Raw genomic sequence first — 21956 nt, forward strand, 5'->3', positions numbered from 1 at the left:
CCCCCCCCCCGCCCCAAGCCCAATATTACATCAATACTCAATAAGTACTTGGCTCAGGGCCTCTCATGTACTCAGGTTGCCATCTGTGTTTCATGCATGTTCTTCTTCTTTTTTTTTTTTCGATTTTTTAAAAATGTTTTTTCTTTCATGAGTCTTATAACTTTTCCATGAATGTAGTCTGTATCCTCGGCAGCCTATAAACTACCCAATGACTTTTTTGAAGAACCTAAATACTGTAATATTGAATCATCTTACTAATCTGCCATTGATGGTCTTGCAGAAAATTGTGGAAAAAGAAAAAAGATTTTAACTGAGAAAGGTGAGGGCTATATCTTGATTATTCCTAATTTCCTTTCAACAACCCATTATGAATCTGTCCACTGAGAATACATCTAAATCTTTTGGAACTTACTTAGGAGACACATTAGTATAATTACTTTTTATATTTTAAAATGGCAATCTGGAGCAGATCATAGGTCTAAGAGTCCTGCCAATCTAGAATTTTAGTCTAGGCAGGGGGCTTGAAATATTATAATAATGTAATATTATAAAAAAGTTCCTTTATTGAGGGAACTATATGCCAGGCACTGGTCTATTTCACTTAATCCTCTCAAATGCCAGATGAGATGGGTACTGCTATTACCTCCCCAATTTTACAGATGAGAAAATTAAGGTGAAAAAAAGCTTATCAGCTTGCCAACTTTATAAGACTAGTAAGTGGCAGTGCCGAAAATTGGAATCAAACTCTTCTTGTTCGTTATGCGGGCTTTCTCTAGTTGCGGTGAGCAGGGCCTAGTCTTCCTTGCGGCGCGCAGGCTTCTCATTGCGGTGGCTTCTCTTGTTGCGGAGCACGGGCTCTAGGTGCGTGGGCTCAGTACCTCCACAGCATGTGGGATCTTCCCGGGCCTGGGACTGAACCCATGTACCCTGCATTGGCAGGCGGATTCTCACACTGCACCACCGGCAAGCCCCTATGGCTTCCACTCTTAACTACCTCACTATCCTACCTCTTGCCATGCATAAGCCTCAAGGAGCTTTGAACTCATTTAGATGTACTTAAAGCCAAACCACAGGGGCCACTAACACTTGCTTACCTTTCTTTCTTTCTTTCTTTAATTTTATTTATTTTTGCCTGCGTTGGGTCTTCGTTGTTGCGCGTGGGCTTTCTCTAGTTGCGGCGAGCGGGGGCTACACTTCGTTGTGGTGCACGGGCTTCTCATTGAGGTGGCTTCTCTTGTTGCGGAGCACTGGCTCTAGGCACTCAAGCTTCAGTAGTTGCAGTGCGCGGGCTCAGTAGTTGTGGCTCTCAGGCTCTAGAGCGCAGGCTCAACAGTTGTGGTGCACGGGCTTAGTTGCTCTGCGGCATGTGGGATCTTCCCGGACCAGGGCTTGAACCCGTGTCCCCTGCATTGGCAGGCGGATTCTAAACCACTGTGCCACCAGGGAAGCCCAACTTGCTTACCTTTCTGATCTTTCTCTGGGACTCCTTCACCAACCCCTTGACCAATCCCTGAGGGGTCATAACCTTCCAGGCTGTGCACGGAATTCCCTAACGCAATACACTCTAGATACACTCTCTATGTGGCCTTGCTTACAAGCTGCCTTGGAGCTGCTTTTAAGCTATTTAATGTGTACAGTACATGTTTTGCCTCCCCAACTAGATTGTAAACACCTAGAGGACAGAGACTGTATCTTGTTCTTTCTGTATCCCTCTCAGTGCCAATGACTAGATTGGAGACGCCAGGGGAGCTCATTAAGTGTTGTTGACACTCTTCGGACCATCCTCCGTCCCACCTCGGCCACTCCCCTTTTCCTCGGTGACCACTCTACTTCCTCCTCCTGGGTCCCCACCCCTGCCCGCTCCCTCTACTTTTATCCCCTCTGGCCCCGCCCGCCCTCGTGGAGTTCATCCTTTCCCACCTCGCCCCCCGCCCCAGGCAGAATCTCCAGCGTCCCCTAGCGACAAGACGGTAGCCCCTAGCAACCGCATCTCGGTTTCCTGACGACGACGGCACGTAAGGTCACGTCAGCGCGCCGTGGTTCCGCCCCCGGCGCCGGCTGGCCTCGCCTGCCCGCGCCTCTTTCGCCGCCGCCGCTGCTGCCGTTGCTGCTGCCGCCGCCGCCGCCGCCCGAGACTCGCGCAGAGCAGTTATGGCGGATCCCGCAGCGCCCGCGCCCGCAGTCCCGGCTCCCGCCCAGGTCCCGGACACGGCCCCGGACGAGACCTCGGCCCCGGACGCAGCCCCCGCCCCGGCCCCGGCGCCGGCGCCCGCTCCGGACTCGGCCTCCGGGCCGTCCTCGGACTCCGGTCCCGAAGCCGGCTCGCAGCGGCTGCTGTTTTCTCACGACCTGGTGTCGGGCCGTTACCGCGGCTCGGTGCACTTCGGGCTGGTGCGACTCATCCACGGCGAGGACTCGGACTCGGAGGGCGAGGAGGAGGGCCGCGGGAGCTCGGGCTGCTCCGAGGCGGGGGGCGCGGGCCACGAGGAGGGCCGGGCCAGCCCGCTGCGCCGCGGCTACGTGCGCGTCCAGTGGTACCCGGAGGGCGTCAAGCAGCACGTGAAGGAGACCAAGGTGCGGCTGGGCGGCGGGCCGGCGGGCGGGGGCCGGGGCCGGGGGCCGACGGAGGACCGAGTTGGCTGCTAGAGCCCTAGGGTAGGAGGGGAGACGTGCGGGGCGCTGCCCGGAATGGTGCAACTGCAGTGGGCCGAGGTGGGAGGACAAGCCTCAGCGGAGGGGACGCTCCGGTGCAAAGTCATTGCACTAGCCCTGGGCCACCGGGCCCCGGGCTTCCGCACGCGGAGGACTTCCAAGCCGTACTAGGCTGCGGTGTCGGCCTCAAGATTGTGTATGTGGACCCACTCTAGTGGGGGGAACTCCTGGGGCTCTCGGGCACGCTCGGCTTTACACCGGTGCGGCGTTTTGCTGACCCCCAAGGAGCTACATGCTGCATTGTGCATCCAGAAAGGAAGGCCGTGCCGGTCCGGTCAGTGCAGGGAGGGGTTGTGGCATTCCAAAACAAAGATAGAGGTGAAAATCGCGGCCGACATAAAACCCCAAGAAGTTCACTAGATTACAGAATGCGTTATTATGGGTGAAGAAAACCAACTCCTTTGTGTTTTACCTTGTTGCCTCGTTTTAATTGCTGCAGGGAACTTTGAGTAAATCATTAACAATCAGAGCCGTGATATTAATAGTACTGGGGGAGCAGGGAGGGATGTGACAGCTGCTGACTGGCATTGATGGCTCTTAAGTACAGTTGGACTTCTTGAAAAAAAAAATACTATAGAACCATGGATGGAGGAGAGCCACCCATTTGGAAACCTGAAGGTTTTTTTTTTTGACCTGAGGCCATTAAGGAAACGTCAGACTCCCCTATGATGTTGGTGAATACTGCAGTTTTACAAAACTGCAAAAAGCGTTCATCGTCATAAACCTGAAACTGTGAACCAAGGTTGGTTTGGTGGTTTTCATGACTTGTTTTCTTGAGCGTGAATTCCTATCAGTGATTCAGACAGACACACACGCCCCCTGTATTTTTCACCCCTTCTTCATCTCCTCCTCCTTCTCTCCTTCAAGAAAACATTTCGAAGCAGGAATCAGGCCTGGGCTGGTTTAGCTGCCTGGGATGTTGAGTGGTGTGATTTCAGGGGAGGGCACTTTAGAAGTTAATCTGGGTTTCTCACACCCTGGGAGACAAAGGTGACCTGCACAAGGGGTCTGTGATGACAGCTCAGGCGGGGAAAAAGGCCTCACTCCCAGGAAGAGCCTGTGATCCATTTCCTAGTGGCAGAAGTGACTGCTGATACCAGCAAGGTCTTTTTCCTGGCCAGTGCACGGGCATCCACAGACACAGAAATCTGCACACAGGACCCCTGGCTTCCCCTCAGAGAAATACAGATCAGGCGGTAGTTTCTCTGACTCAGAGAGAAAATGGTAAGTTCATGCAAAAGTATGTGGAAGAGATTACTTTCTGCAGCAGAATGCTTCTTAAAAATTACCACCAGTATTGCCGTGTTGGGAAGAGAAGATTTTTGCTCTTTACGCTATGTTTGTGCATTGTCACACTAGCAAATGGTTGCTAGCGTTTTCCCGTGGGTTCTTTAAAAATGTTTTGCCCTAACCATCTTCTCTAAAGGTTTGTGACTTCTGGAACGGAACTCGTTTTACTCTGTCATGGCCTCCTGCCCTGGGACTCAGGGAGGCAGGCCTAGCTCACTGCCGGGAGCTGCCATGTTTATCAGTTGTTGTTCCTGTTCATCTTGACACTGGTGGTTAACTTTGTTTACGGTTATGTTCAGTCTGTCTCCCCCCACCATGTGTAATTATACGAAGTTTGACTTAAAATACCTGTTTTGGAATTTAGTAGAAAATAGCTTTAACGCACCAGCTTGGATATATTTTGAAGCTGCCCTCTTGACTTGCTTTGAATTTGTTGAAATCCACAGTGGCTCCAGTGGTGATGTTTTCTTTGCCATTGTAGTTTCTGCAGCTTCTGAGCTTGGCAGAAGCTAAGGGATATAAGAATTCTAGGAAGTGGTGACATGTAGTGTCTATTCATGGATGGCAGGACCCACTGCTGCTTTTAGGATTTGAGAATAGGCTTATTGGGGAGGGAGAGGCGAGTTTATACCTGATAGGTACCTCTCCGTTACCCTGAGCCGTAGGCACAGATGACCCTGGTCAGCTGAATGTCTCTCTTGCTTTGCTCCTGACCACCCACTAGGGTGATGGGGTGGGTCCTGGGACCTTGCAGCATTGTGGTTTAGGAAGATTTTCCTTCTCACCTCGCACTCCTTATAAATCCATTGAGGTGACGGTGTGCTGTAAAGGAAAGACCATTAGACCGAGACTGAGCATTTAGGTTCTGATTCCTGGTCCACCACTAATCTGGTTATGAGATTTGAGAACCCAATTATTGCTAGAATAAAATAGTGACAATCTTGGGAAACTTATTTCTTTTTAAAGCTGCCACCTATTGGCCTTTTTTGAATAGTGTCCTGTTAGTGTGGATTGTTTCGTAGGCTGTGGAGTGTTTTTGCAGTTTTCATGTTAGTACGGTGACAGTGAGTAATCTTAGTCTCTTAATTTCTTTTAAGTTTTTAATGAACAAATTCAGAAAATTCAGAGAGAGAGATGAAGAGGCTGGCCAAGAAGTCCTACCCCCTCCTGGCCACTACCATGAAAATTATCAACAGAAATAAAATAAATAGTTCTTCCTAGAGACTGGAATTTATGGTCCAGCTCCTGAGGCTTCAAGCAGCCGAAGTTAAGCTTCTTTAGGACTTAAAAGAAGCACGCAGTTTGAGCTGCTTCCTTTCCTTGAGCTCCTGACCCCTTCAGTATGGTAGCTGATTTATCTACTTGAAACTTTTCCCATTTGGCCACGGATCTCCTATGCGGAGATTTGCCCCATCCCCATCAGTGGTCATCCTTTGAGTAAAGTTTTGGAATAAAGCCAAATGCCAATAGCCTCTTCCCCTTCTTGAGCATTGGCTAGACATGGTGGGTCTTTCTGGTCTCCACGTGAGATGGTTGGACAGAGTGGCCCCTATAAGGAAGAGCGCTAACTGCTGTCTGTCTGTCCAGGTTTAGGGCCTTCCTGTTTACACTGCTTTAGCTTTCCTTTGCTTTCCCATCTCTTGTGCGTTGTCTTTTGCTCTCAGTTGCCGCAACTTGCAGGGTCTTGCCTGGTTTGAAATTTAATGTCTCTAAATTAAAGCTGTCTGTTCATGATCATCCTGCTTTTGTGAGATGTTTTGTGTGTGTTTGTGTGTGTAGCATCCCTGATGTCAGGAATTGGCTTTTCAGTCTATTTTTGGCTCCTACTCAGGCCATCATTTCCATGGGGAAAGCTACTTAAGTGTAGCATCACAGCATGAGAAGTTTGCTTGCCTCACTTGTCCAGGTGCTGGGCCCATTAGAAGCAGTTGTTCTTAGTGATGTAAGGTTAACCAAGATGCAGGACTAAGTGCATCTAATTACATTTTATTCAGGTAGGATCACAGCACTGTGGCATCTCACCGTTGTTCTGTGATTTTAGTCTTCGTCCCTTGGCTTCTGGTTTCTAACTCCTAGGCCTCAGTGCCTTCGTGGTGCCTCTGTCTGGCTCGCCACCTGACTCAAGGGCACTTTCACCAGATGAAGGGCGTGTGTTTGTGTCCTGTGATTGGAAGTCAAAACCCTTGGGTGCTCTTCCTGTCTGTCACCTACTCTGAATGACCTTGGCCTTGTCACTGCCTCATTTTGTCTCTCTGCAATAAAATACGAGGTCTGTCTTTCTAACCCCTGAAATGAGCCTGCACAGGTGGAATAACCAGAAGTGTAGCCAGGTGGTGCCCGTAGCAGCCACTTGGCTATTAGCAGACACCATCCTGATGTCCATCAGACAGAGCCAGCCCCGTCCCTTCAGGAGATCTCGTCCACGTGTCATAGGGCGATGCCACTGGAAAGAGAAGCAAAAGGTGCACCACAGGGGTTTGTTTCAGGGGTGTAGGAATTCCTGTTTGATGATGTTGTTGCTTGTGACCTGGTGGATTATAGATTTGATTTCTTTATTAAGCCTCTTCTATAAATACTCATGATCTTCACTCCTCTGTTACTTTATAAGAAATTCAGTAGTGCACGTTTAAAGTAACGTCTGCCAAAGTCCACCAACTTCCAGGAGGGGGAGGGAATGAATATGTATGTATGTATGTATGTATGTATGTATGTATGTATGTTATGTATATCTTCCAGAATCCAGGAGGCATCCTTTGAAATTCCCAAAAGACAGGTAATGAGATGATGAATTATAGGGATGGCAGAGTATTGCTTTTGTACTTAAGGATTACATAATGTTTGTTCTTCTCATTATTGTGGTACTATGTGCTGGGCACTTATGTGTATTGCTCACTTAATGCTTACAGTACCCCTGTGAATTAGGTACTATTATTATCCCTGTATTTCAGAGGAGGAAACTGAGGAACAGAGAAGTTGAGTAACTTGTCCAGTGTCACACTGCTAATAAGTGGAGGAACCCAAATACAAATGGAAGTAAATATAGTTTGCTGTCATCTGAGGATTCATAGGTCGTTACTATATTGAGTTCCCTAATCAAACATGAGTCACAAACCCTGCGGTTGGCATTAATCATCCAGTCTTTGCACACTTAGAAGTCATAGTGGAGTAGGAGGGAAGCACAGGTGAGGAGAAAGTGCAGGGCACTGGGATGGGTGGACGGCGGACCCGTGGCTGCGAGGGGGGCGATCGTGGCTGGGAGCAGGAGTGTGGGAGAAACACCATGTTGGCGCTACAGGGCGCTTCTCTTCTACAGTTGTCATTCCCTAGCCCCTCGGTCGTTATCAAAATCATGGTCAGAAAGCACATTTTATTTCCGGAGAACTTGTGAACACCCCTAGATGTTGAGTGTAAGGAACCTTTGTAAGTCTGATTCCCCGCCTGCACCTCCCGCAGCAGAGAAGTCAGTAACTGGTCTTTCTGTCTCAGACAAGGTTGGTGTTAGGAAATCCAGCTCGACCTCGTGCCCCCTCTCCTGCTGCTGTTGTCACCCTCCGGCTGGGAATGCTGAGTCACGAGTCAGGTTCAGGTTCGGAAGGACTCCTTGGAGAGAGGCTGAATTCCGCTCGGTCCCAGTCCCTTCTCCTGTCAGTTTCCCGGCGGACTCTGCTCCCCACCTGTTTTTGCTTTAGGACATTGAAGGTCTTTTAGTGCTTTCCCCATCCCCACATCACTGGTATTCCTACTTTTTTCTTTGTCATTTTCCTGTTCTATTGAAAGGAACTTTTTCTCCTTTTTACTATTTTACCCGGGGGCCTCATGGACTCCAGTGGAACATCTGTGGGGCCAGTACTTTACAAGAGGGGTGCAGGTATAGTGTGTGACGTGAATTGCCATCACAACAATGCTGGACCCGTGATCAGTGTTAGCTGACCCTGTGGTCCCCTCAGAGTTGAATTTAGGGCGATTTCGGTGATGAGTGGGTTCTCTTTTAAAAAGCCTTAACCCTTGGAAGACATAATCTGTGCTTCTGTTCTGATTGAAAGAACTTTAGGAGTTTGCGGCCCAGAGCTTAGGCTGCTTCTGGATCGGGCTGGGAGGGTGCTCAAAAGGGGGAAATGGCCATCAGGACCGTTTACAAAGTGCTTTTTGGTTTACAAGATGCTGTCACTTGTATTTACTAGCAGTTTGGTGTTTTTAACTGTAGCTCCTCCCTGAGGCTTCACTGGCCTGGCGGCTCGATGCTAAGCCCTGAGAAAGTCGAGGTTTTCATGCTGCTGCGTCCACAGTGGCAGCTCTTACTGAGCAGGGACACACGTTCAGAATTGCTTCTCTTGCTGACATTTCCGCCAGCCTCAGGGGGCTTTATTAGGAACCACCTGACGTGTGGTTACAGACAGGGAAGAGCAAAACGCTTACTGGAATTTTTTGTCGTTCAGAATAGAACTGAATCACGTTAATGGGTAACGCTCTGCACTTATCTACTCCGAGCTTATTTGCCCTTGTTTTGGTCTTCAGCTGCACTCTGCGGTTTAGGAATTCATGTCCTTCAGTGCAGGCTGACTGTGTTGAATGGATCTTTTGGTCAGTTTTGTCCACAGGTATACCGTGTTCTTCTGAAGCAGGATTGTGAAAAACTTTTTATGATTTAAGCATTGAGGCAGATGATACACTGTTCAGAAGTATTCAGCTAGGCAGTAAGTGCTGGAATGCATGTCCTTTTTGGGTTAAATCCAGTTGACTGGTTGAGGGGTTTTTGGTTTGCATATTTTGAGAGACGGAAACATTTTATTTTCTGCAACGAGGTCAAAGGAGTAAGACACTTACCAGGTCACTTCTGGTTTAAATTGATAGCATAACTATATCTGGTAAAAATTCATTCTAACTATGACAGTCTGAGCAGTTAAAAAAGTTTAACTGAGTAGTGCTTTAAAAAAAAAAAAGAAAAGAAAAAGCAGTCAATCCTATTCAACAATAAAATGAAACCCCCCAGCTCCTGGAGAGATTTCCTGCAGTCTTAAGCGTGTTCTTCATTTGCATCCTGCAAGCAGAGAGCTGGTCTTTCACACTCCGCAGCTCTGATGAGGTTCTTCCTCCTTGTTTTAATTTTGATCCTTTTTGTGGGAGATGCTGCTGTGATGAGGGCTAGTGAAGCTGTCTTGACAGGCATATCCTGTCAAGGACTGTCCTTGCTGGCCCCCCGTAAGTACAGGTGGGAAGGAATACAGACACACACACATCTGTGTCTCTTGTGTGGCTTCTGGCAGCATCAGGATGTGACATACTCCGTGTTGAAAGCATCCTCATATTTGTCTGCTCTGTTTAATTACTTAAGGGAGTTCGAGGGCCCTGAAGGCTGATGATATCACCTTCAAGATGAGGAAGAAAGAGCATCTCGCCCACCCCGGTGTGCTTTGGGGGGCACCCCAGCACCCCGTGATGAGAAGGGGTGTGTGTCTCCATTTCCTTGTGGCTGGCACACCCCAAGCCTTTCTCTTTCTGGCCTCACACCACTGGGTGTGAACAGCTCTTCTGAAGGTCACAAAGGACTAGTGAATTCCTGGTCACTGTACTCACTGATTTTTTCTCAGTTCCTGTCCTTTTGACCTGCCAGCCTTGTTAATATGGTCCATCACCCTCCTACGGGAACCTTTCTTCCATTGGGTTCCACTATACTGGCTGTAGTGAATTTTTCTCTCTTTTACCTTTTTTCCCCTTACCTCTCTCAGAGATTCTCCTCTCCTCCTGTCTTTTTTTCAGTGCTCTCATCTGCTCCTGCAGTGCAGCTGGTACCTGCATTTACACGACTTCCACGTCCATAGCACGTTCCCAACTGCTTACTTGCTAGCCCTGTCCTGTCATCTAGAGCCTCAGACTTCTCACGTGTAACTGCCCTCCCCACCCCAAATCTATGGAATTTTAAAAATTCCTTTTCCCAACTTTTTATTATGAAAAAATTTCAAACATACAGAAAAGTTGGACGACTAGTCCAGTGATTACTAATTACCAACCATCATGAGTCAGCAGTTAACCTTCTGCCAAGTTTGCTTTATCTGTGTGTGTGAGAGTATGCGAATATGTTTCCTCCTGAGCCATTGGTAAGTTAGTAGCAGACATGGTGACAGTCACCTCTAAATACTCAAGTGTACATCTTCTAAAAATCAGAACATTTGGGATCATTTTAAATTTACCTTTCTGGGCTCCCATTCTAATTTTTTTTCCCTATTATGAATAATGCTGCTATGAAAATGGGTGTACAAATATTTCTTTGAGGTCCTGTTTTCAGTTCTTTGAGGATATACCCAGAAGTGGAATTGCTGGATCATATAGTAATTCTATTTTTACTTTTTTGAGCAACTGCCATACTGTTTTTCCATAGCAGTGATACCATTTTACATTCCCACCAACAGGACACAAGGGTCCCAATTTCTCCATATCCTAGTTTGTTATTTTTATTTATTTATTTTTTGATAGTAGCCATCCTGCTGGGTGTGAGGTGATATCTCATTGTAGTTTTGATTTGCATTTCCCAGATGATTAGCGATGTTGGGCATCTTTTCATGTGCTTATTGGTCACTTGTATATCTTCTTTGAAGAAATGTTTATTCCAAGTTATTTGCCCATGTTTGAATTGGGTTGTTTGTTTTTTGTTGTTGTTGAGTTTTAGGAGTTCTCTCTGTATTCTGGATATTAATCCTTTATCAGATATGTGATTTGCAAATATTTTCTCCCATTCTTTGGGTTGCCTTTTTACTCTGTTGGTAATGTCTTGATGCATACAGTTTAAAAATTTTCATGAAGCCCAGATTTGTCTGTTTTTTCTTTTGTTGTCTGTACCTTTGGTGTCAGGCCCCCATTCTAATTTGTCATTAAATCTTTGTTCGAAATGCCTCTTGCATCCTCTGCATGTCCTTTCTCCTGCACTGGTTTGCTCTCTGGTTGCCTCGTGTCCAGACTCCTCTCCTGGTCTCCCTGCCTCTAGACCCGGGACCCCAGGCTGACCCCCCTGGGTGACCCCCCCAGCCGCTTGTCATGCCTTAGCTTGTCCTCAAGGCTCCTCACCTATGTTTCACATAGCCTCCAGCCTCTTCAGGTGACTCCAGCTAATCTGTTTCCCCAAATCAGTTGCGCTCTTCCCTGCGTCTCAAGCCCCGTGGCACTTAGACGACACACCCGGGTTCTCTCCCTGGGTTGGACGCTTCTTGAGAAAGAGAGCTTTCTGTGAAAGCTTATATTCTGAGTGACTCACGTGTAGGAGTGAGTAACTCCTTCAATTAAAAATGGATCTAACCATCCCTGTTTATCAGTGGTGGGGGAGTGGGGAAAGCGTGGGTAAATGATACCTGATCGGCACTTGTAAAGGCTGATTGCATGGAATCACCTGGCTCTTGTTAATGCAGATTCTTCTGAAACGGTCAGACTGGGGTGGGTGGGCCTGAGGACCTGCACGTCTAATATGCTCCCTGTGATGCAGATTCTCCTTGTTGGGACTAACTACCCTTTGAATTGGACTGATACGTAGGTCCTTAAAAACCCTGTTGATGTCAATAGGTTCAGTTTTTAATCTACCCCCCATCCCAAGTTTTAAGTATATACAACTGGTTTGAGGTTTTTGTCTCCCTTCTGCTTAGTCTTCTAGTAGCAGTGTTGATGCCAGAAATTGTCAAAAGATGGGGCCACAGGAGGGAAGGGAAATTAAGTTGCCCTTAAAAACCAGGCAGTGCTTTCAGGTCATAGTGGTAGAAAGACCTGTTTTCTTCCCCGCTACCCTTTTGCCTACTGACCAGTATTAATACACAGCTGTCGCTAAGACGTTTCATTGGACTTAATTTCTTTTTAGGGTGTAAATATATGACAGTTGTTATGAGTATAATGCAACCAGTCCAAGAGAAAAATGATTGAAATTGCTATCCTTTATCCAGCCAGTACCAGCGGGTTGCCTGCTGTGTGCCAGGCAGTGTAATGCTTGCTTTGCGTGTGTCATCTTTCTCTTTCCCTGAAGTGGCCAGTGTCCCCATTTTAGAGAGGAAGAGACTAAAACCGAGAGGATGCCTGTAACTCACTCAAGGCCACACAACTAGTGAGGGGCCGGCCTGGGATGTTTGTGCTGCCAAAGCTCGGGCTCTTTTCTCTTTCTTTCTTTCTTTTTTAATTAATTAATTAATGTATTTATTTTTGGCTGTGTCGGGTCTTGCTCGCGGCTCGCGGGATCTTTCGTGGCTCTTTCGTCGCTGTGCGTGGGCTTAGTTGCCCCAAGGCATGTGGGATCTTAGTTCCCCTTGAACCGAGTCCCCAGCATTGGAAGTGGATTCTTAACCACTGGACCACCAGGGAAATCCCTCGGGCTCTTTGCACTGGGTACACAGCTGCCCCTGCAACTGCTGAGTGCTGTGGAAGGTGGAGACCCCGCCCCAGACCCTGCCCTCTAGATCAGGGGCCAGCAGACTTCCATAAAGGGCCAGGTAGAAATATTTTAGGCTTAGCAGGCTATACCGTCTCCTTCACATCTACTCACCTTTGCTGTGGCAGTGTGAAAACATTCAGAGACAATAAGCAAACAAATGGGCATGGGCTGTGTTCCAATAAGATTTTACTTTAAAAAAGAGGCAGCAGGCTGGATTTGGCCTATAAGCCACAGTGGGCCAACCTGTGCTCTGGAAGGATCCTGAGCAATGGACACATGATGTAAGCCACGTCTTGTAATTTTAACCTTAATAAGGAGCCACATTTGAAAAGAAAATAGAAAACAGGTGAAATTAATTGTAATGTATTTTAATCCAATGTATCAAAAATATCATGCCAACGTGTAATCAGTATAAAAATTATTATTGAAATATTTTACATTTTCCTTTCTCTAACGGCTACTGTATTGGATAGCGCTGCTCAAGAAACTTAGTCTGATAGGAGAGAACAACATCCCTCCAACCCCTTAGAGTGCTTTATTTTCTTCATAGCACCTAGCAGTCTCTGAGATGTTATTACTTCATTTCCTTCTTTGCTGTCTCCCCCACCAGAAAGTAAGGGGTCAGAAACGTCTCTGTTCTCAGTGCCTAGAACAGGACTGGCCCAAAGCAGCACTGATGTTTGTTTCATGAGTGAATGAAGGAGTGCACATAAGGTTCCATCTGAAGGTGCAGTGAACACTCAAGGGAGTTTGGTGGGAGAGCATTAGGAGAAGCTTTCGTGGAGGCAGGTTTTGGGCTAGCTCTTGAAAGGTAAGAACTTGGAATCACAGTGCTGGGAGGGAAGGGTGTCCTAAGTGGGAAGACCAATGTGAACAAAGACAAGAGAGGCCGGAAGTTTGGGCAACATTCCGGAGCGATAGTTCACTTGGCCTTAGAGCTCCTTTAGACTTAAAAATTATTGAGGCCCCCAGTGAGCTTTCATTTATATGGGTTGTATCGATATTTTACCATATAAGACATTTAAACAAAATTTAAAACTCAGGAATGCCCAGGCACACATTCTGTTAGCCATCAGAACAGTGACATCATGACATGGCGCCTCTGGAAAATTCCACCATAGACTTGTGAGAGGACGAGAGTGAACAGAGCAAGTAACACCTTAATAGTATTTTGAGGAAGTTTTGACTTTGGACCTCCTTCAAGGGCCTCAGGGATCCCTAGGCCACATTTTGAGAACTGCCGAGCTAGAGGTGGGGGTGAGGAGAAGGCAGGTGAGAGAGAGAGTGCCAGCAAATGTGCTTGGATCTGATTGCAAATAATAATAACAGTCAACGTTTATCGTGCACCTGCTAAGCTCTAGGCACTGTTGTAAGCACCTTACACGTGTTAGCTCATGTGGGAAAACCCTGTGGAACAGGTGTTATTATTGAGCAGATGAGGGCGGGCCTGAGGCTGCCCAAGGTCACGTAGTGAGTGGGAGAGCCTGGGTTACACCAGGCAGTTGCCCCTCAGAGACTGCATCGCACTGGCTCTGTGTTTATAAAGGTCTTTGAATGATAGACTCAGGAGTTTGGTTTTTTTGTTTCCGGTTTTGTTTTGTGTTTTTTTTTTTTTTTTTACATAATGAGGAGCCACTTCAAAGTTTGCAGTGAATGAGTGAATGATCTGGCAGCAGTTCACAAGATGGATTAGGTAGGGGAGCTGGGGATCCTGGAGACCAGTTAGGAGGCTTTTACATACAGGGCAAGTGAGTTGTGTCTTCTGTACGTTTAATTTGCACATCACATATATATATGCATGGCTCACACAGAGTGTTAAAAGTACTGATTTTTCAAACAAAATGGCCCCTAAGTGTAACCCAAGGACTTCAGAGGGAAAGCTGGTGTGTTGAACTTAGTGATGGCGTTAGGGATTTTTCAAGGATAATTTTGATGATGCTCAGTTTGACCTGGGGACCTAACTCCCAAGTGAAATTAGGACTCTGTTGAATCTGAGACAGCAGTCGTAAAGCTTTGAGTTAGGGTCATGGGGATAGAGAGGTGGATGGGTGTTGGGGAAGGTTTGCTCAGCGGGGCACAAAGGCAGGAAAGGCTTCTGGGGAGTAAGAAGCAAAGCACGTGTAGCACTGACAGGGCTGCAGCAGTGGGTGTCGGCAGGCCAGGTGCCGGGATGATCAGGAGTTGAGGAGCCATTACGTTTCTTGTTTTTTATTGTGGCAAAATATGCATAACATATAATTTACCATTTTAAGTGTACAGTTCAGTGGCATTAAGTATAGTCACGTTTTTGTGCAACCTTCTCCACCATCCATCTCCAGGACTGTTTCATTTCCCCAAACTGAAGCTCTGTCCTCATTAAACAGTAACCATTTGCAAGAGGAATAGCCATTCACTGCAGACACGTGGTCCCCCAGCGTTCAGGGAGTGAGGGGACATGTGGCAGAGACCCGGGCTTCCCAGGGGCACGACCAGGTGATGTCCCTCCAGTAACAGCAGTGGGGACGGAGGGTGAGGACTCTGTTTTGGATGTGCTGTGTTTTAGGTGCCCGGAAGCATTAACGTGAAGCGAGACACCTGCCTTGGGAATATGTATTCAGTCTGTCCCCCATCTTTCTTTTATTCTTATTGTTGTCCTATTTCATGCCCTCATAATTGCATTTTAAAAATAAACACTATTTAGATTTACAGAAAAGTTGCAAAGATCCTGGTATACCCTTCACCCAGCTTCCCCCCAATGTTAACGTCTTATGTAACATGGTATATTTGTCCAAAGCAAGAAGCTAACATTGGTTCCACACGATTAGCTAAACTACACACTTCTACTTGGATTAGTTTTCCACTAATGTCTTTTTTTCTGTTCCAGGATCCAAATCTATGATACTACATTGCATTTAGCATAATTGCCTTTGGAATGTTGGAAAAACCCTTCTAATTGATCTTTCTTTACCTAATCCACACTTCATCCTCTTCCCTAAGAGTTATCTTACTGAAGAATTTTGTTCAAAAGCTTTTGATGCCAGAGAGAAGGGGTCAAGCAAGATGCTCTCTGAGAGAAGGCAGTCGGAAGCCACCTGTAACTGTGGAGGGCACTTGTGGAGAGTAGAGGGCAGCGGCTGGCAGAAAGAGCGGCAGCGGGTAGACAGGTGAATGCGGAGGGCGTGGGAGTGTAGGCACCCAGGGTCAGGGACGTAGGGAAAGTGCAGACTTAACGTCCTGTTGTTCAGTCTCTGTGATCCAACACTGAAGAAAAATTGGTGGGATTATTCTCTTATTTGTCTTAGATTGATAGCTTTTTTTTTTTTCCTGATTGCAACTTATATTAAATTACTTATACATACTTAATACAAAATTGCAAGAACATACAAAAAGTAGGTTAAAAAAAAGTCTCCTATGATTCTACCACTCAAGTATAACTGCTTTTTATCATTTCAGTGGATGGTTATTCTAGTCTTTTATGAACATATAAATATTTGTTTTCGCAAATACATGCTGTGCTTTAATCCCTCCCCCTGTCCCACACCACTTAACAAATGTAAACTGGACTGTTTGCAAGTGTCCAGGAGGAGTTCAAGTTTGCAGTACCCATGTGTATTTCCACAGAATAGTGGAAGCTTTAAACCCAGACAGTCTTCTTCCCTTTGCTGGTCAGTGTTCTAGAACGCACCTTTCCCACAACAGTGTCATCTGCGTCGGAACTCTGTCAGATTTGTTGCTGTGCAGGCGACTCCTCATGCTTTGACGCACACTGATTCTCTTGGGCTCGAATCTAAAGACTTATTCCCGGATTTTCTTTTAGAAACAAAGAATACCAATAACAAAAACCTTTGCCACTTTTACCTTGCCTCGGCTTTAGGGTCTCAGGTCCGAGCCTTCTGCTGAACCCACAGCAGACATTGGCTGAGGAGGTGCCCGGGTCTTGGGTCTTTGCACCCATCCGTCCCTCTTCATCACGAAGGCCAGCACCGTGGGCACCTCACAGGGGTTTGCTCAGCCCTTCAGGATCATTTCTTCTGTTGATAAGCTCATCCCATAAACTACTCTTCAAGTACGATTCATCATGCTCTTTCTGCGTTCTCTTTATTGGAATTGTCATCTGTAACCCTGGGGGCCTGCCTATTCAAGTTCTTTTAACAGCAGCTGTGGTGCCCACTGCCTTTGCTCTTTTCAGATATGATGGGGTTAACGTTTGTGGAGCACACGCAGACTCACTGCAGGCACAATTGGAAAGGCCGAGTAGGACCGCTTTCTTTCTGGGATGTGGCTTTGGGCCTGTCTACAGTGTTCTGAAGTTGGGTGTTCAGAGGTGGAGGTGTTTCTGTTTCGTAACATTTTCTCCCCATTTCAAAAAAATTTTTCGATAGGAACTTCCCTGGTGGCGCAGTGGTTAAGACTCCGAGCTCCCAATGCAGGGGCCCGGATTCGATCCCTAGTCAGGGATCTAGATCCCACATGCATGCCACAACTAAGACCCGGCGCAACCAAATAAATAAATAAATAAATACTAAAACCAGAATTTTTTTGACAGCGTGATTTTTAATGAATGCCCGTAATTCCATCAGATGGATGAAACCATTTCTTTAACCAGTCTCTTTTGACAGACTAGTTTGTTGCCTGTTTTTCACAGTTTTAAATGATGGGGCTAACATCTTATACTACTTTTTCTTCTATCTTTGTTAAGTTTCTTAGGATAAATTCTTAAATGAAATTACTGGTCAAGGGATAGGAGTACATTTTTTAAATATTTATTTATCTATTTACTTATTTATATATTTATTTATTTAGGCTGCGCCGGGTCTTCTTTGCAGCACATGGGATCTTCGTTTCAGTACGCAGTGTTGCGGCATGCGGACTCTTAGTTGCGGCATGCATGTGGGATCTAGTTCCCTGATCAGGGGTTGATCCTGGGCCCGCTGCATTGGGAGCGCAGAGTCTTAACCACTGGACCACCAGGGAAGTCCCAGAATATATTTTTAAGACTTGATTCTTTTTACTAAACTGTCGCCTCCCAAGTGGTACCCACTTACACTTCCTTCTTAGAACGCCTATTTCCCAGCACCATGGTGAGGCTTTTTGTGACTTATGCAGGAGTACCCAGCTAGTTGGCAGCATCTCGAGGACTAGAGCTCAGGTTAGCTGACTGGGCCTTTTTGTGGCCGCGCCCCTGTTGCCAAGAAATAAGCCCTTCTTGTGCCAGGGGGTTTCCCCGAGCCCTGCAGGATGGGCAGGCTGGTCTGCTGTGCCTTCAGCTCAGGGCGTGCGTTCCCCAGGCAGAGGGCTGGACGAGGAGGCAGTGAGTAAGCTGGGGTGGGAAGGCGGAGGGACAGGAGGTGTTCAGACACAGGGCTTGGCGTCGGCATGTAGACCTACAATTGCTGTGTCCACAGCCAGACCCGTAGACAGAATCCTGTGCGGTTGCTGGGAATTGGATGAGATCACCCTGAGCACCGCTCAGCATAGCGCTGGCCAGCAGTTACTGCTAAAGGGGGAATCGTTCAGCTCTGCTTCAGTTTCTTCGTCATGTTTGGGAGCCCGCATAGTACGTATGATTGCAGGTTTAGGGGGAATATTGCTAATTAGCTTGTCTGCCCTGTAAGACTGACTTTAAATTGAAATCTTAATGCTTGTGTGTGTGTGTGTGTGTGTGTGTGTGTGTGTGTTTAAATAGATAATATATGCAGATGGAACAACATTCAAGAGGTTTAAAAGAGTATGTAATGAAATGTTTGTTTCCTTCCTACCATTTCCACCACTATGACCAGATATAGTCTATTCTTTGCATATGTGTGTGTGTGTGTATATATATATATATATATATATATATATATAATTTTTTTTTTTTTTACGAGACTAGGCATATTTTAACACCCTGTTTAGAATTTCTCTGCGATGGTTCTGCAGTGAGACTGAATTAGATTTTTTTAAACTCTTAACATAGAAAAATGATATTGAAAATTTGCCTCTGCTTTCCCCCCCGTTTTATTGAGATATAATTGACATACAGCACTATATAAATTGAAGGTGTGCAGCACAATGATTTGACTTAAATATATCATGAAATAATGACCACAGTAGGTTTAGTGAACATCCATAATCTCATAGATACAAAATAAAAGAAGAAAAAAATTTTTTTTCCTTGTGATGAGAACTCTTAGGATTCACTCTCAACTTTCATATATAACATACAGAAGTGTTAATTATGTTTATCATGTTGTACATTACATCCTTAGTGCTTATTTACCTTATAACTGAAAGTTTGTACCTTTGACCACCTTCCTCCAGTTCCCCCTCACCCCACCGGCTGCCTCAGGTAACCACAAATCTGACCTCTTTTTCTGTGAGTTTGTTTTTGAAGTATAATTGACCTACAACACTATGTCAGTTACTGGTGTACAACATAGTGCTTCAATATTTCTATACATTTCAAAATGATCACGGCTATTCTATGTGTATTCTGACATGCATGCATATATTCTCCTCCCCTTCCTCCCCCTTCTCCTCCTTTTTTTTTTTTTTTTTTTTTTTTTAAACACGGTAGCTTTCTGGACAACTGTCTGCACTTGCCAGGTCACAGCTTTGGATCCAGGCCACAGGGTGGGGTTCACCCTCCCTCTTTATTAACTTTGTGGTGTTGAGTGGTGGACCTAGTGTGTCCTGTCCCTGGCCTGTTCTTCCCTCCTTTCTCCTCTTGGAAGTGTTGCCCTCTGCCGTGTTGAGTTGGGTTCAGTGTGGTGCCACGTGGGGAGAGGCCCGCTCTGCTGCAGGGGGGCAGCGGGGCCAGCATTTACTGTTCCTTGGTGCCTGCTCCCAACCCCTCTGTTCCAGGGTCTTCTCAGTAGCCAGAGGTGCCACTGTTAGGGGTGGGCGCTCACGGAGGTATTCAAATCAAAAGACCCTTTGTGGCGGGGAGGGGGAATGACAGTTGTTTTTTTTTTAAGTTTAAGTGAAAAAGCCCTGCCAGAAACATCCTCGTGCCTTTCATCTCCACTCCTGGCATTTTGCTCACGAGATGTGATGGTTTGGGCCGGGGCCGCCCCTGGAATTCCTTCCAGAAGCCGAGGCTGAACTCTGAAAGGACCCTGCACAACCCCAAAGCAGACCGTGGCCACGTGAGGTGGGCTCTGTTTCCTTTCTGCAGGGGGAGGCGTTATCCTAATCAGCGTTCCGCATCCTTGTCTCTTTCACGTGGCTCCAGTGAGACATTTCTCAGATGGCACAGCTCCTAGTGGGACTGGGGCTGTGTCTTTGGCGGTGGTTCCCAAGGTCAGCGTGTGTTTCCTACCTAGTGGGGCTTCCAGCTTCTCCGCCTCCCATGGACCCTCACACCTTAAGTTCCCCTCTCCTGTGCTGGTATCGCCGGAGTACGAGGGCATGTTTGGTGCAGGTGGTGTCTTACACCGAGGCCCTGAGATGATTGATATTTGCTACATACCAGGTTTTAGTGTGTCTAGGCCCGTAGTGGCGGGGGTGGGGGGGGACTGGAAAGGGTGATTTGGTTTGACCCCCTTATTTTGTAGTCGAGGAACTAAGGCCCTGAGAGGCTAAGTGGTTGAGATTAAGGTTGATGGAAGCCACAAATGGACAAAGATGCTAAGACTTAGGAAAGAAAAGTCCACAGAAGGATACCCATCTAATTTCTGAGTAGAAGTAGAGGTTGTTAGTGGTGCTGATTTGAGTTTTCTGGGATTTAGTTGTAGCAGAGACAGGTTTTGGTATTTGACTTGGAAGACAAAATCTAAAATGCAGAGGATTTAGGGGATTTACACCATGACTCAGGAGACATTTTCCAAGAAAACTTCCTACTCAAGACCATAAAACCAGGCAACTTAACCTGGCTTGCTTAAAAAGCAACAACAACCAGTTTTATTGAGATATAACTCACATCCCATAAAATTCACTCTTTTAAAGAACACAATTCAAATGGTTTTTAGTATATTCACAGCTTTGTGCACCCATCATTACAGTCTAAATTTAGAACATTTTCATCACCCCAAAAGGAAACCCACACCGCACTCCCCGCTCCTCTCAACCCCTGGTAACCACTTTGTGTCTCTGTGGGTTTGCTTATTCTGGACATTGCATATAAATGGTAACATATGACATGTGGCCTTTTGTGTCTGGCTTCTTTCACTTAGCATGTTTTCAAGTTTCCTTCATGTTGTAGCACACATCAATACTTCATTCCTATTTATGGCCAGGTAATAGTCCATTGTATGGATAGGCCACATTTTGTTTATCCATCAATCAGTTAATGGACACTTGTTATTTCCACTTTTTGGCTATTTTGAATAGTGCTCCTATGAGCATTTGTGTACTGTACAAGTTTTTCTGTGGACATATACATTTCAGTTCTCTTGGGTACTATACCCAGGAGTAGGATTGCTGGGTTGTGTTTATTCTTTTGAGCACCTGCCAAACTGTTTTCCGGAGTGGCTGCACCATTTTACATTTCCACCAACAGTGTTTGAGGGTTCCAGTTTTTCCACATCCTCACCAACACTTGTTATTATCAGTCTTTTGATTATAGCCATCCTAGTGCAGTGGTATCACATTGTGATGCGATGTGCATTATGACTAATGATGTTGAGTGTCTTTTCATGTGCTTGTTAGCCATTTGTATATTTTCTTTGGAGAAATGTCTATTCACATAAATCCTATGTCTATTTTTTTTTAATTTATTAATTAATTTTAATAATGGCCTTTATTTTTTTATTTTTTATAAATTTATTTATTTATTTTTGGCTGTGTTGGGTCTTCGTTTCTGTGCGAGGGCTTTCTCTAGTTGCGGCGAGCGGGGGCCACTCTTCATCACGGTGCGCGGGCCTCTCACTATCGCGGCCTCTCTTGCTGCGGAGCACAGGCTCCAGACGCGCAGGCTCAGTAGTTGTGGCTCACGGGCCCAATTGCTCCGCGGCATGTGGGATCTTCCCAGACCAGGGCTCGAACCCGTGTCCCTTGCATTGGCAGGCAGACTCTCAACCACTGCGCCACCAGGGAAGCCCTGTCTATTTTTTTAATTGGGTTATGTGTTGGCTTGCCTCTGAGACCCTGCATTTGGGTGTTCTTTAGACTCTAGCAGGTCTGTGGTAGGTGCCCTGTCCGTGTCATAGGGGTCTGTGCCAGGTGTCTTGCATTACATTGGGATTTAACCTCCTTTCCTACTTAAATATGCTCTAGAGGATTTGAGACCCTTATAAACTGAAAGGTCTTTAAGTTCTAAATCTTTCTAAGAATTGAGTTCTGATTGTTTTACATCTGTTGCTCCACAGTCACTCTAGAATAAGAAAGGGGTTGTTGAATAGGGCTTCTTGGACAGCGGGGCAGCCTTTCACATACGTACCAGTCACATGAACTATGCATAGTACGCCATTTACAGTTGAAGTTTTTCAAAGACAGAGACTATACCATCTTTTTTTTTTTTTCTTCTTGGCTCGCTCTCGTAGTACGGATTATAATATTTCTTATGCAGTAGGTGATGAAATGCTTGTTGCTTGACATGAATGTGCTTTGGTAACTGAGTCGTTTCTGTAGCCCTTTGGCAGGTTGAAGGCATGGT

At 46.2% G+C, this 21956-nt stretch overlaps 1 protein-coding gene across 2 annotated transcripts in view; it reads left to right on the forward strand.

Annotated features, from left to right (window-relative positions):
• Positions 1–2096: 2096 nt before the first annotated feature.
• Positions 2097–21956, forward strand: part of UBE2O (ubiquitin conjugating enzyme E2 O) — a 56240-nt gene continuing 36380 nt past the window's right edge. For both annotated transcript variants that reach the window (XM_061174915.1, XM_061174916.1), the window contains exon 1: positions 2097–2574. In XM_061174915.1, coding sequence (XP_061030898.1) covers positions 2152–2574 — 423 coding nt within the window. In that variant the 5' untranslated portion in view covers positions 2097–2151. The remainder of the gene's footprint in view (positions 2575–21956) is intronic.

Source organism: Eubalaena glacialis, chromosome 19, assembly GCF_028564815.1.
Source record: "Eubalaena glacialis isolate mEubGla1 chromosome 19, mEubGla1.1.hap2.+ XY, whole genome shotgun sequence".
Lineage (NCBI taxonomy): Eukaryota > Metazoa > Chordata > Mammalia > Artiodactyla > Balaenidae > Eubalaena > Eubalaena glacialis.